This window comes from Dendrobates tinctorius, unplaced genomic scaffold (assembly GCF_039654945.1).
Source record: "Dendrobates tinctorius isolate UK_male_01 unplaced genomic scaffold, ASM3965494v1 ptg000046l, whole genome shotgun sequence".
Lineage (NCBI taxonomy): Eukaryota > Metazoa > Chordata > Amphibia > Anura > Dendrobatidae > Dendrobates > Dendrobates tinctorius.
Window position 1 is genome coordinate 78,961,133 of NW_027361714.1, and position 16,154 is coordinate 78,977,286.

General features: G+C 42.5%; 1 protein-coding gene across 1 annotated transcript in view; it reads right to left on the reverse strand.

Annotated features, from left to right (window-relative positions):
- LOC141089664 (uncharacterized) overlaps positions 1 to 16,154 on the reverse strand; it is a 217,219-nt gene that overhangs the window by 115,904 nt on the left and 85,161 nt on the right. The window contains exons 19-21 of the mRNA XM_073576146.1: positions 13,098 to 13,236; positions 12,471 to 12,624; positions 64 to 159 (exon numbers count right to left, since the gene is read on the reverse strand). Of these exons, the coding sequence (XP_073432247.1) occupies positions 64 to 159; positions 12,471 to 12,624; positions 13,098 to 13,236 (389 nt within the window). The remainder of the gene's footprint in view (positions 1 to 63; positions 160 to 12,470; positions 12,625 to 13,097; positions 13,237 to 16,154) is intronic.

The following is a 16,154-nucleotide window of genomic DNA, read 5'->3' on the forward strand; positions in this document are numbered from 1 at the left end:
TATAGATAATGTGATAAGACAGACAGACAATATCTCAGAACAAACTACGGTATATTTTATTACCTGCATGTGGTATCCAATTGCATGAAGTCCATTGACTGCCAATGGGAATAGGCCACCGTCAGCTAAAAATGTCCTCCAAGGATAAAGTAAAAATGCCTAGAAAAAAACAGTGTTAAAGTATCTTCGGATGAGTTCATAAATCCACGAATACAATAATGTAGGTTATCGATCTATGTGCTGGCAGCATATTTGTCTACTTGCAATTGCACTGTGATTAATACAAGCTCTCCTATTAAAATGCTGATCTCGAGAGAAAGCAAAGCAGTTAACCCTATAATGACCAGGCCTGAAAGGACCTTAATGACAGGCCAATTTTTTAGTTTTTGCCTCTCAGTTTCTCAGCAGCCACTTTATTTTTTTGACTGATGTGGCTGAATGAAGCTTGGATTTTTGCATGACAAATTGTATTTTTTTAACAATGTTTTAGATACATATAAATTCCTGTGTGAGTTATCGAATTTTTATTTTTTCAAAAATAATTGTTTGGCTTAAATTATGTGTTTAGATTTTTCTCTGTTCATGTTTGATGCCAAATAATCTGTTGTATTAATTATTCAGGTTATTACAGCCATGAAGATACCTAATATGTATAGGTTATTGCCTTTTTTCTTAGGTGAATGTAAAAAAAATGTATTTTACAAGGAAAAACAAAGTTTTTTTTGTGGTGGTATCTTTTTACTTTTTGTTACTTTTTTCACACATTTTTCATTGATATATTCTTTTACAGAATTTAGTCCACAAGCCTCAAGGATCTCTGCAAAACTTTTTTTTTACTTTATTGATAAATATTTCCCACAGTAACTGTGGCATCTATAGGAACCCCAGTTACAGGGAAAAACATTACCTTGATTTAAGTCAGAGGCAGAATTGATGTGATCACTAGGACCTACATAGAAAGTTTGCAGGAGCTAATCCCAAGCTGCAAATTTATGATAGCTCAACGTTAAAGCCGAGGACCAAGTGTTAGCAAAAAGAACAAGAATGAGGAAGACAAGTAACATTTTATATTACTTACACCCAAAAGTAAACTGACCAGCTATACAAAATAGGCAGTGCTTAGAGGCTAATGCCTCTAAGTCAGAGGTAGAACTCCTGAAAGTTTAAAGTAAGATTATGCAAAAAAAAAGATAAATTTTACTCACATGAAATGTATTAATTTGACCCATGGTGATTGGAAAAGGATCTATGACCTTTTTTGCCCAAGCAATCTCCCACTCATATGGTGGGAAGGTCTGATTTGTCTGGACTATACCCGATACACAATACTATATTTTTGTTACGATTTGCTTAATACAGCATTGGGGGAAAGGAAGGAAGCCGATCATTCCCTCTATCACTGCTGCTGCTGATATTTCCAATTATATCCAGAGCCTTAAAATGCGGCTACAACTGTAAGTGACTCCGATACGATGTCTCTACCAGTGTTAATCAGTAGGTGACTGGCTAAAAATGGCCAGTAGGAACATCAGATGGGAGGTATGTAGCTTCAGTTTTATTAAAAAGGCACAGTAACTTCAATTTTATTAAAGGGGCATAGTGGCATCAGTTTTACTTTGGGGACACAGTGGCTTCAGTTTTACTTTGGAGGCGCAGTCGCATCAATTTTACTTTGGGGGCACAGTGGCATCAGTTTTAGTTTGTGGGCACAGTCGCATCAGTTTTACTTTGGGGGCACAGTGACATCAGTTTTACTTTGGGAGCACAGTAGCATCAGTTTTACTTTGGGGGCACAGCGGTATCAGTTTTACTTTGGGGGCACAGCGGTATCAGTTTTACTTTGGGGGCACAGCAGTATCAGTTTTACTTTGGGGGCACAGTGACATCAGTTTTACTTTAGCTTCAGCTTTTTTCAAGGGACACAGCAGTTGCAGGTTTACTTAAGGGACACAGTGGCTTAATTTTTAATCTCTGCATACAGTGGCTTCATTTTTTATCAAGGGTGCAAAAAGTTTTCATTTTTACTCAGGAGGCAAAGTCTCTAATCATAATTGGAACAATGAGGGACTGGTTTATTTGGGGTCTTTTATTGGGCACATTGGTGACACAGGGGGCACATTGTTCAGTAAGTTTTATTTTAGTGACACACTGCAGGATGTATTCAGGGACGCTATGTAGGGTAGGTTTGTTTTTAGAGCCTCAGTGTGCGGTATTATTTATTTAAAAAGCTCTATATTTAACAGTGTAATTTTCAGAGACTGTGAATCTGCTAAAAAAGCTGAGGAACTGAACATGTGTGGGTGGTGAACTCTGCAAAGATGAATTATAGCTGGGAGAAAATAGAACAACTCAGATAAGAGTATATGTCACCTGTAAGTGTTTATTCCGCCTCTCTGTGCATCTAATCAGTACTGTAGTGAAGGTACTGTCTTGACAGTGATGATTTGTGATAACAATCTTGTTTTGGAAACAAGAACTTCTAGCCTACGTTTTCCACTCTGAAGATAACACTAAGGATGTCTAGTTTTACATGGCAAAACATATGGCAGTTACATATACAATCCCTGGCAAAAATTATGGAATCACCAGCCTTGGAGGATGTTCATTCAGTTGTTTAATTTTGTAGAAAAAAAGTAGATCACAGACATGGCACAAAACTAAAGTCATTTCAAATGGCAACTTTCTGGCTTTAAGAAACACTAAAAGAAATCAACAACAAAAAATGTGGTAGTCAGTAATGGTTACCTTTTTAGACCAAGTAGAGGGGAAAAATTATGGAATCACTCAATTCTGTGGGAAAAAATTATGGAATCACCCTCTATTTTCATTCCCAAAACTAACACCTGCATCAAATTAGATCTGCTTTTTAGTCTGCATCTAAACAGAAGTGATCACACCTTGGAGAGCTGTTGCACCAAGTGGACTGACATGAATCATGACTCCAACACGAGAGATGTCAATTGAAACAAAGGAGAGGATTATCAAACTCTTAAAAGAGGGTAAATCATCATGCAATATTGCAAAAGATGTTGCTTGTTCACAGTCAGGTGTGTCTAAAATCTGGACCAAATACAAACAACATGGGAAGGTTGTTAAAGGCAAACATACTGGTAGACCAAGTGTTCTGTCCTCACAAATTGAAGCAGGCTTCATGTAGCTTAAACAGGCAGCTAAACCGCTACACCGGGGTCCAATAAGGAGACTGTAGGTTGAATCTGTATTTTATCGAACGTGGTGGTATATTGATTTGGTGGAACTACAAACAAAAACATATATATACACTAAGTCAATACAGGGTGTATCAGGAATACATATCATACATAATACATTAAGAATCAACATCTGCACTACTAGCTGAGGAGGGGAAACTAACTGAGCAGGCTGATCTGAGACAGAAATTAGTTGCAGGAAGCGTGATTACATACCAGCGATGCTGTCGCAAAGGGGGAAGAGAAATGAGATGCTTCCAGGATGCAGGCTGAGAGAAAATGGAGAACTGGAGGGAAAAATGGAGGCTGGACTAACCATGATCCTTTGCAAAGTTACCAGGGTGCCTTGCAACTTTCCCAGAATACATTGTGAATGGAGGGAAAAAATATGAGCATCAAAAGTGAAAGTAAAATAACACAATAACACTGCGATTATGACTCTGGTCACTAGATGGAGCCAGAAACAATGAAAACATTAAATCTATGGATGAAACTGAACATTTTGGATATTCACTAGTAATATTATCAGATAGACAATTGAAGATTATGAATTAAGTGTTGGAGACAGAACACTCCCTGTCTGGCATTAAAAGGATGTCACTATTCTTAGTCTCCGAAGACAATAATAGGACCAGATCGGTTACTGGTCTGAAGAATGTCTTAAGTTCATTCCCTTTGGCCATCCCCAGTTCGACTTTGTGGACGTTGCCATCTTTACTCGGGAAAGTTGCAGTCATTAGTCCAAGTGGCCACTGGTTTCAATGGGCCTGACAGTCTTTCACAAGGACGAGGTCATTAATCCTCAGATTAGGCCTGGTAGATTGCCACTTCGTCCGTGGCTGCAGGGTAGACAAATACTGTTTGCACCACCTGTCTCAAAATCTATTGGCAAGACTTTGTACCTGTCTCCATTGGCGCTTGTAGAGGTCCTTAGCGTCGAATCCTGCTGGAGGGGCACTGGATAGTCCTGTTTTCTGGGTGAGGACAGTAGCTGGAGTTAATAACAAGGGCTCCTCAGGGTCATTAGGGACTGGAACCAAGGGCCTTGCGTTGATTATAGCTGCGGCTTCTGCCATGAAGGTGGTTAGGCTTTCGTGGGTAAGTCTCGCTGTTCCTTCCTGAAGAAGGATTGAGTCAAGAATTCTCCGTACTAGACCAATCATTCGTTCACAAGATCCACCCATATGCGAGGAGTGAGGTGGGTTGAATGACCATGTGCAACTTTGGTCACTTAGGAACCTCTCGAAATGGTCTAGATTTGAAGGTATTCCTAATTCCTTTGCTGCACTAATGAGGTTGGTACCTCTGTCTGAACGTATATGTTTGACAGGACCACGGATGGTAATGAAACGTCTCAAAGCATTGATGAAGCTTGAAGTGTCAAGTGACTCAATGAGCTCTATGTGGATGGCTCTGATTGACAGACAGGTAAACATGACAGCCCAACGTTTACTAATAACTTGTCCACCTCCCGTGTGACGATTAACAACTGACCAAGGCCCAAACACATCGAGACCAACACTGGTAAAAGGAGGGTCTGGGCTGAGTCTATCTGCTTGTAGGTCAGCCATCTTTTGGGTTTGAGTGGAATCACAAAGCTTACAGCAGGTAATGCATTTGTAGATGACACTATTGATGAGTTTCTTTGCACCAACAATCCACAGGCCAGCAGTTCTGATGGCTCCTTGTGTAAATAGTCTTCCTTGGTGTTTGACTAGATTGTGGTAGTGTTGTACGATTAAGTAGGCAACATGACATTTTCCGGGAATGATAAGAGGGAATTTCTCCTCAAACTCCATTTTAGCTTCTTTGAGTCGGCCTCCTACTCTCAGCAGGCTGTTGTTGTCAATGAATGGGTCGAGTTTTCTCAATGCGCTGCTCGCTGGTATTGGAACTTTGTGTTAGGGCTGGCGGAACGCACCAAATAATAAATGATAGTAAGGTGCGTTCGCAGCCTGGGGTCCACAGTGCAGGGGTGGTAAACGGCTGCTTAGTAATGGTGGATGTATATAGCGGTATACAAAAGGTCACACGCGGGTTATCGTCACCCGGTGTGAACAGGAGCAGACTCTGTTACGTCACAGAGCCGCAGTACCGCGGAACTTAAATGTCGGAGTGTGTTAGAACTCACAGAGCTCGGCAAGGGGGCACACACAATGCAGTTACAGAACTCTGCCCCAAGAATACGGGGTCAGAGTCCCTAGACCAGGGGTCTCAAACTCAATTTACCCGGGGGGCCGCTGGAGGTAGAATCTGGGTGAGCCTGGGCCGCATCAGGTTTTCCACAAGAAAAGCTCTTACAAAAACATTCCAATGTTATCAAATGTCTTTATTTTTTCATCTTATTTTGTGTTAAAAAATAAAAATAAATTAACAAAATCATAAGAAAAAAATAAATCAAGCCGATGCTCCTTTTCCACTTTTTTTCTGTCCCGCTGAGCAGCAATTTCCACGGCCGCCTCCGCTTCTGAGCCCGGCACAAGTTCGCAATAAGGCCAGCTGATGTCCCACCTCCGAGAGCAATATACCGCACCGCCCCACCTCTCATTCTGAACCCAGCGCACCTGAGTCTGTGGCGCGGTCCAGTCCCTGCTCGGCTATTCCTGTTGCATGTGTTGTGAGTGTGACTCATACGACTTGCCTGCTGACAGCAGGCTGCTGTGACTGTCTAGCCATCATCATACTCACCTCCTCCTGCTGCAGCTCCGATGGTCCAGCGCCGACATCTTCTTCCTGTATGAGCATGCGGTCACACGTCACGTGGTAACGCTCATTAAGCTCATGAATATGGGCGCCACACCTATGAGAGTGGAGTGGCATCCATATTCATGACCTTAATGAGCAGTAGTACGTGTGACTGGGATTTCACATGCGAGACTCGGCTGTGTTTCTCGCATGTGTGATACCGGCCGAGGTGAGGGCCGTACACTATTGTCCCGAGGGCCCATGAGGTGAGGGCCGCAAACTATTGTCCCGAGGGCCGCAGTTGGCCCGTGGGCCGTGAGTTTGAGACCCCTGCTCCAGACCTTCTGAGCACGTGGCGTCGCACCTGTGGACACCACCATAGACGATGACTATGGTGGTGTGTCGAGCACGTGCACCGTGGCGTGTAGAGCCACCGGTGGACACTGATTCCAGTCCCTGACTCTCCCTCTACCTACACCTAGACCTGGGCGCTTAACAGGCTAGGCTGCACAACACATGTGTACCAAGGGTAGGGGTTTCTTAATGAGTCATTCACCAGAGACATTTATACATGCATAGAACACTCACTCCACATGGTCTAATCTTTGTCTATATTAGCGCATGGCAAAGCGGCCATGCGAACCTTTTATAGCAGCGTCATTCCAGGACCTTCCTGATGGTCCAATCCGAGCTGGAGAACTACCTTAGCATGTGACCTCCGATCTCCAATGAGAGATCATCCCACGGGCATGCTCAATGGACCGAAGGGAGGACTTAGTCCCTGGAGTAGCTCGCTGCTGTCCAGTATGCGTTGCTATAGCTGGACCAGAGGTGGCAGCTGCAACCAAACCCACAGAGCTGTTCTGAGCAGAGCGCCGGGATCGATGAGTCTGCTGAGCAGCCTCCTCTGGGGCCGGAGAGGAATGGGAGACTGCCGAATGCAAGGCTCGGGATTCCTGCTGTTCTGCAGCGACAGGAACCTGACGCCTTACACTTTGTTAATGAGACATTGGATTTCCACAGAGTAGGTTTCTCACTGGACAGTGGAGATATTGTGGTTTCTTGAAGATTCCAAGTCGGAGGTAACAGAGGGGTTTTTACAGAGATGCCAACCTTTACATTTTTCTGTGTCACAAGCTCTGGTGATCTTGAATGTGCGAGCTATATGAGTCAGGCAGGTAATGGCTCGAGTAAGTGACTTCCAACTTGAAAATTTGTCAAATCTGTGGGATCCACGCTGGATAGCAGTAGTCATTGTATGAAGTGTAGACACCTGAGGGCAAATTTCAGCATCTGAGTCCTCTCCTACTAGCTCAAAGGTGTCTGGAATACGTTCCTCAGTGTACAATAGTTTTGGTCCTGAGAGCCATGTTGTGCTTCCAAGTTGACTTGCTTCAACTGCTCTAATTGCATGATCTGCAGGGTTTTGGACCGTGGGAATGTAATGCCACTGTTTTGGATGAACTGATCTCCTAATTTGTAGCACTCTGTTGTTGACAAACGTAGAATCGTCTAGTTTCATTGTGGTTGTATCCAAGGACTACTTTGCTGTCTGAGTAGAACTTAGCTTGTGTCAGGTCGATATCCATCTTGGATGCAATGAACTCTGCTAACTCGATGGCTAAGACTGCAGCACAAAGCTCTAACCTGGGTATAGAGTGCTCTGGCTGTGGAGCAAGTTTGGCCTTCCCCATAATGAATCCAATGTGGCTCTGACATTTGGAGTCTACAGTTTTGAGATAGGCAACAGCAGCAATTGCTTTGACAGAAGCACCTGCAAATACATACAGTCTTTGGCTTTGTATTTCTGTAGATGGCACAGGGGTGTATGGTCTTGGAACATTCAGGTTGGAGAGGGCTGCTAAAGAGTTCTTCCATACTTCCCACTGGATTCTCTTATCAGGTGGTAGAGGTGCATCCCAGTCAGATGTTTTGTTAGTTAAGTCTCTCAGTATGGCTTTGCCTTGTATAGTAACAGGAGCTGCAAAACCCAAGGGATCGCACAGGCTGTTGATGGTAGACAGGACACTTCTGCGTGTGAAAGGATTTTCTTCCTGACTGACCTGAAAAGTGAAAGTGTCTGACTGTATATTCCAGAGAAGCCCGAGGCTGCGTTACATTGGTGTGGGGTCTGACCCCAGGTCCAGGTCTCTGAGACCATTACAATAGTCTTGTGAAGGGAATGCTTTCATGAGTTCTTGGCTGTTCGAGGCTATTTTGTGAAGCCTGAGGTTAGAGTAAGCTAGGATCTCTTGGGCTCTCCTGAGAAGACTGATGGCAGTCTCATTTGAAGGCATGGCTTTCAGACAGTCATCAACATAAAAGTCTTTTTCTATGAATTGTCTGACACCTGATCCGCATTCTGTTTCTCCTTCTTGAGCTGACCTTTTGAGTCCATAAATGGCGACTGCAGGAGAAGGACTATTGCCAAAGATGTGCACTCTCATGCGATACTGTGACTTCTTTAGTAGGATCACTGTCTCTCTACCAAAAGAATCTTAGGAAGTTCCTGTCTCTTTCTCTCACAAGGAAACAAAGGAACATTTGCTGGATGTCAGCGATGAAAGCAATGGAATCCTTACGGAAGCGCATAAGTACTCCCAGCAGTTTGTTATTGAGGTCTAGTCCTGTCAGTAGAACATCATTCAGGGAGACATCATCAAACTTAGCACTGGAGTCAAACACCACTCTAATCTGGCCCGGTTTCTTAGAGTGGTATACTCCGAACATGGGTAGGAACCAGCATTCTTCAGAGTCTTTGAGAGTGGGAGCTAGTTCTGCATGGCAGTTCTCAAAAATCTTTGACATGAAGGAGAAAAAGTAATCTTTCATCTCTGGTTTCTTTTGCAGATTATGTTTAAGGGAGGAGAAACGTTTTAATGCCTGACTTCTGTTGTTTGGTAGACGTGGTCTGTGGGTTCTGAAGGGAAGAGTTGCGACCCAGCTGTTGGTCTCATCTTTTACAAGTCCCTTGTCCATTACTTCTAAGAACAACTTGTCCTCTACCTACATTGCTACTTGGCTGTCTTGCTTAGTTCTCTGGAAGACTGTGCACCCCAACTGATCCTCATAGCTTCCTGACACCATGAGTAAAGTCTATTAAATGATTGGGTAGTTGGATACTGTGTGGTAGTTCCTTGACATGGAACTCATTGTTGCAACGTTGAAACAGAGATGGGCGTCCTTTCTCCAATGTATTTGTTAGCCTGCTTGTCACACAAGATGGGGAAAGCATATGTCCCAAGCATACGTTTCCTATTATGACCCATCCTAGGTCTAGCCTTTGGGCATAGGGAGCATTGTGGAGTCCATTGATGTGACTTCTCACTTTATGAACCTGTAGGATAACTCTTCCCAACAGCAGTATTATCTGTGTCTGAGGGTTGAGTTCCGGTATAAGGTGTGCCATGCGTTTTAAGTGAGCATGATGGATTGCCACATCTGGCGTAGGGATTTCAGATCTGTTGTCTGGGATCTGATTACACTCGATGATTGTAGGTAGTGGTAGGCAGAATTGTTCATCTAAGGACTCAATTTGGTAATCAGTGGCTTTCTTGCCCGCTGTTGTCACAGTACCTGCACATCTTTAATGAGTAAGGAGTGCTTGGTCCTTTGATGTTGAATAGGTCAAAGAATGTTGATCTAGCCAGGGATCGATTTCTTTGATCATCCAAGATAGCCTACAGTCTTACAGCTTTGTCTCTATGGCCCTTTGGGTACACTCTGACGAGGCATATTTTAGAACAGGACCTACTGTCTATTGTCCCTTTACAGATCTCAGTACATTGTGAAGTGATCTCTGGCGCAGCTGCATCAGTGCTCCTTTCCTCCCGCCATTCTCACTGTCAGCTGGTGTGTTTTGTGCACTCCATGGACCTGGGCCAGGCTGTAGGGCAGTGTTTTGATATGTGGTGCCACATTCTGTGCATTTTATACTAACCTTACAATCCTTGGCGAGATGAGTGTTGAATGAGCAGCACTTGTAGCAGATACCGTTCTCTTTCAGGAAGCTTCTGCGATCTGGCATAGATTTTCCCCTGAAGGCTCTGAATTTCAGGAGGGGATGAGGCTTCTGATGGAGCGGGCACTGCTAGTCAGGGTCCTGTACCTTTGTCTCTGATTGAGAGCGGCCAGCAGACCTGTAATTGGAACTTGGATAAGAAACATAAGTCTTGTGCACTGCGACAGATGTTCAGTGTGGATTTGCAGCCGGTGACGGTGTGGCATATGACATTGCAAAATCAAAGCAGGGATCATTTCTGATTGTCGCTTGTTCGTGTATAAATTCTACAAAAACGGAGAAGGGAGGGAATGGAACACTGTGTTTTTATTTGTACGTTTAACCACCTGTGAGCCACCTCTCCTGTAGATTGTAGGGCAACTTTTGGACTATAGGCTGTGTCAAGGAATGCAAGTCCTTGTAGGCCACCTTCACATTTGGCAACTAGGACCTCCTTTAGCAGGTCACCTATTGCTTCGGTCTGACGTGCGGTGTGTCAGCAAGATGATTCACGTTGGTTACCTGACGAGGGGCAAGGTAGTCATTATCAGAATTGTTTTGTTCCATGTTTTCCTGGAGCTGAGCCTCATGATGACTCTCACTCGCTTCACTAGATGTGTTGTGTTCTTGGTTATAGTTTGGATCAGGAAGTTCATTTACATACTGAGATGTGCGTTGTGGCGAATCTTGCAGTGGCAACTTAACTTCAGACTTGACACACTGCTACGGCTATGGAGCTCAGGGTTGTGCGCGGCTTCTAGTAATTCTGCCTCGGCTAGTGCTGCAACAGCCTCTCTGTTCACTGCTAGGCTCTCTAAGACAGCATCCACACGCACCTTCTCATTATCTATGCGTGCTTTCTCTAATTTAAGTTGCATCTCTTCTTCAGCATATCTTGCTCGCATTTTGGCGGCTTCAGCATTGGCGCGGGCAATGGCGACCGCGCTGCTGATGGATACAGTCTTTGAGGAGACAGATGTAGCAGATTTTGTTCTGTGTGATTTGTGGGACATGGTGTCTTGGAGGAATGCTTGGCTGTGCAGAGATTGCTGTAGCTGTATTAGTCTCTGTGTAGCCGGTGACTTGAATCTCACTCGGTGGTTGGGTGCAGTTTTACTAGATCCTGCAAGCTGGATGAAGGGCTGTTTTTTCCCTGAATTGCACTAGCTGGGTGGCGCTGTGTAACTGGCCTCTGTAGGATGGAAGACTCTTCTATCTCTGAGTTCCCACTAGCTGGAGAGCCGTGTTTCACTGTGGTCCTGCAAGATGGAAGACAGTCTCTTCCCTGAATTCCCACTAGCTAGTGACTCAGCAGCGATCTCGCTAGTGATCTCGCTTAGTGTGACAGGGCCTTAAGAAACTGCCTAAAGGAAATGGGATTTACATACAGAAAAGCTAAACAAAAGCCATCATTAACACCTAAACAGAAAAAAACAAGGTTACAATGGGCTAAGGAAAAGCAATCGTGGACTGTGGATGACTAGATGAAAGTCATATTCAGTCCATATTCTCATTGGAACCTTTGTTTGGTGCCGTTCCAATGAGATTTATAAAGATGACTGCCTGAAGAGAACATACAAATGTCCACAGTCATTGATGATATGGGGTTGCATGTCAGGTAAAAGCACTGGGGAGATGGCTGTCATTACATCTTCAATAAATGCACAAGTTTATGTTGATATTTTGGACACTTTCCTTATCCCATCAATTGAAAGGATGTTTGGGGATGATGAAATCCTTTTTAAAGATGATAATGCATCCTGCCATAGAGCAAAAACTGTGCAAACATTCCTTGAAAAAAAAACACATAAGGTCAATGTCATGGCCTGCAAATAGTCCAGATCTCAATCCAATTGAAAATCTTTGGTGGAATTTGAAGAAAATGGTCCATGACAAGGCTTCAACCTGCAAAGCTGATCTGGCAACAGCAATCAGAGAAAGTTGTAGCCAGATTGATGAAAAGTACTGTTTGAATTGACACTCATTAAATCCATGCCTCAGAGACTGCAAGCTGTTATAAAAGCCAGAGGTGGTGCAACAAAATACTAGTGATGTGTTGGAGTGTTTTTTTGTTTGTTTTTCATGATTCCATAATTTTTTTCCCACAGAATTGAGTGACTCCATAATTTTTCCCCTCTGCTTGGTCTAAAAAAGTAACCATTACTGACTACCACATTTTTTTTTGCTTCTTAAAGCCAGAAAGTTACTATTTGAAATGACTTTAGTTTTGTTCCATGTCTGTGATCTGCTTTTTTTCTACAAAATTAAACAACTGAATGAACATCCTCCAAGGCCGGTGATTCCATAATTTTTGCCAGGGGTTGTTTAAGTCCTAGCAATCAATGACATCTTGGAGCCCATCAACACCACCACCATTGGTGCTGAATCCCAAGATATGTCTCTGCATACAGTGTCCTCCCTTATTATGTATAGCACCATAACTTATTACATAATGAATAAGTATTACTGAGAAGCAATGTAAGCACCAGGGAGATCACAGGTAGACACAATGAGAGACTTCTGATCATTGTACAACATAAAAACAATATGCAGTTTACCAATCTATACATACTAACCCTGTGACTGCGCGGATCATGAGGCTGTGGCACAGGCAACTGTGATGAAAATGCACTTTTGACAACTGAGTTACTCAGTGCTGTAAGTCCATGATATATGTTGTCTGTTGTGGTTTGGAAAGCAGAAATGTCCCCAGAAGACAGTAATGCTTCCCTATAAAACACAATATATTAAAGAGTGAACACAGTTTAGAGGTCACGAGCGGACATCACAAGTCATATTGCATGAGAATCACCAAACACATTAAATAAAAGCTACTTAACTAATAATTGAGGTGCACAAAACTTTTATTTTTCTACATTATTGCTGAGCAAAGAAATTATTATTTGAGATAAAGGACTGCAGCACATCTGCTCCCATGTTGAGGTTTACTGTTACAAGTTGGAGGGAAAAAACACTATCTAGACATATTAACCATCCTGAATATTGGCACTGATTATCTGGACATTGATGGGAATGGTGATTTAAATACTATTTTAATTAACAAAGAAGTCTAATAAAGAGAAAAAGAATCTACAATTTGGGCCAGTCACTAAAAAAGAAGGTAAAAAAAATTGTCTTTAAATAATGATTTTATTGGTTCTCCTTTAAACACCTGGTTACTGTAAGCGGATAAGGCTGCATACCGAATTAAATAGTGCACCGCCGCATCAAACTGCAGGATCATGACTTCACGTCGTAGCAATAACAAGGCGGCTACTTCTTTTGGATCATTAGGGCTGTGGAGTCCATCTATTAACTTTTGTAAGTCCTGTAGCTCAGCACCTGTAAAGAATACTGAGGTTTTATATGAGACCCTTCCCACTGTACTGAAGTAAATAATAACTTGTAAAGAGATTAATATGTTTGGCTTATTTATTCTACATATTTCTGGAATACATAACATTACAAGCCAGATCTTAATTTCGAGAGAGTACTGCCATTTTTGGGGTCATTTCTCAAGAAACATGCAATTATACTGTTTGTTAATTTGGTTAAGTCAAGCTATAAAGTAAGAAAGATAAGGGGTTTGGCCATAAGTAACAATTAAAACAGATGATAAATGTTTAACTGTTGAGGGTCCAACTGCTGAGACCACCCAATCAGTCAAGTAGGGGCCCAAAGTCAGCTGTGGGAATGAAGAGGTACTGAGCATGTGTGGCCACGCTTTATTAAATGTCTATGAGTCAGTATAATGTTCAAATCATCAACTGTTAATACATCATATTTTATTTGACAAACCTTCCAATTATAACAGTAATTTTTTTTAAATCTAAAAAAACTCAAACTCAAAATGCACTGTTCCAAATTATTATGCCCAACAACTCAGTAAAATTGTATAGGTTGTACATAAATGGTAAGAAGCTAAAAAATGATAGTGTTGGTCCCCTTTAGTGTTGAGCATTCCGATACCGCAAGTATCGGGTATCGGCCGATACTTGCTGTATCGGAATTCCGATACCGACTTCCGATATTTTTTCAATATCGGAAGTCGGCATCGGAATCGGAAGTTCAAAGTTGATTGACAGCCTGACGTCATCATGATGCGCGGTGTGTGCGCATCATGATGCGCCGTCATTTCGGGCCTTCCGGGGGTCTCTGCCGGCCTGCCGGGGGGCTGTGCCGGCCTGCCGGGGGGCTGTGTGGACTGCCCGGGGTCTGTACCGGCCTGCCGGGGGGCTGTGCCGGACTGCCGGTGGTCTGTGCACCCTGTGGGGGTCTGTACCGGCCTGCCGGGGGGCTGTGCCGGCCTGCCGGTGGTCTGTGCACCCTGTGGGGGTCTGTACCTGCCTGCCGGGGGGCTGTGCCGGCCTGCCGGTGGTCTGTGCACCCTGTGGGGGTCTGTACCGGCCTGCCGGGGGGCTGTGCCGGCCTGCCGGGGGGCTGTGCTGATGTCCGGGGGTCTGTGCAAGCATCGTCCGATGGGACTACAAGTCCCATCTGGCGATGCCTGCTACCATGACAGTGATTGACACATTAGCCAATGATGGGACAGTAGTAGTCCCATCATCCGGCTAATGTGTTAAATGTTAAAAAAAAAAAAAAAAAAAAAAAAATACTACATACATACTACATACATACTACATGCATGCTACATACATATTACATGCTACATACATACTACATGCATGCTACATGCATGCTACATACATACTACATGCTACATACATACTACATATATACTACATACATACTACATACATACTACATACATACTACATGCTACATACATACTACATATATACTACATGCATGCTACATACATACTACATGCTACATACATACTACATACATACTACATGCATGCTACATACATACTACATGCTACATACATACCACATACATACTACATACATACTACATGCATGCTACATGCTACATACATACCACATACATACTACATACATACTACATGCTACATACATACTACATATATACTACATGCATGCTACATACATACTACATGCTACATACATACCACATATATACTACATACATACTACATGCTACATACATACTACATATATACTACATGCATGCTACATACATACTGCATGCTACATGCATGCTACATACATACTACATACATACTACATGCTACATACATACCACATATATACTACATACATACTACATACAATACATTCATACAATACATACATAGACATACAGTACATATAACATAGAGTAACATACTTACCAATACTTGTCACATTGTTCCCCGAAGCCATTGTCTTTTACGGAATAAATATTAACATAACAAACCACAAAAATACTCACCCACGATCCGAAGCAGTCCACGAGTGTGTCCCACACAGCAATGGCATAAAGTGAGACTAGGGACTTTTTTTTTTTTAAGTGGCGGAGGAATACAGTGCGGAAGGATACCTACCTTCCGTCATTGGATTCCTGCAGCCCGTAGAGAACGGCAGCAACAGCTGATGCTGCAGTTCTCTACCCAAGATTGTCGTGGGACACACTCGTGGACTACTTCGGATCGATCGTGGGTGAGTATTTTTGTGGTTTGTTATGTTAATATTTATTCCGTAAAAGACAATGGCTTCGGGGAACAATGTGACAAGTATTGGTAAGTATGTTACTCTATGTTATATGTACTGTATGTCTATGTATGTATTGTATGAATGTATTGTATGTAGTATGTATGTAGTATATATGTAGTATGTATGTAGCATGTAGTATGTATGTAGTATATATGTGGTATGTATGTAGCATGTAGTATGTATGTAGCATGCATGTAGTATATATGTAGTATGTATGTAGCATGTAGTATGTATGTAGTATGTATGTGGTATGTATGTAGCATGTAGCATGCATGTAGTATGTATGTAGTATATATGTGGTATGTATGTAGCATGTAGTATGTATGTAGCATGCAGTATGTATGTAGCATGCATGTAGTATATATGTAGTATGTATGTAGCATATATGTAGTATGTATGTAGCATGTAGTATGTATGTAGCATGCAGTATGTATGTAGCATGCATGTAGTATATATGTAGTATGTATGTAGCATATATGTAGTATGTATGTAGCATATAGTATATATGTAGTATGCATGTTGCATGCATGTAGTATATATGTAGTATGTATGTTGCATGTAGTATATATGTAGTATGTATGTTGCATGTAGTATATATGTAGTATGAATGTAGCATGTATGTAGTATGTAGTATGAATGTAG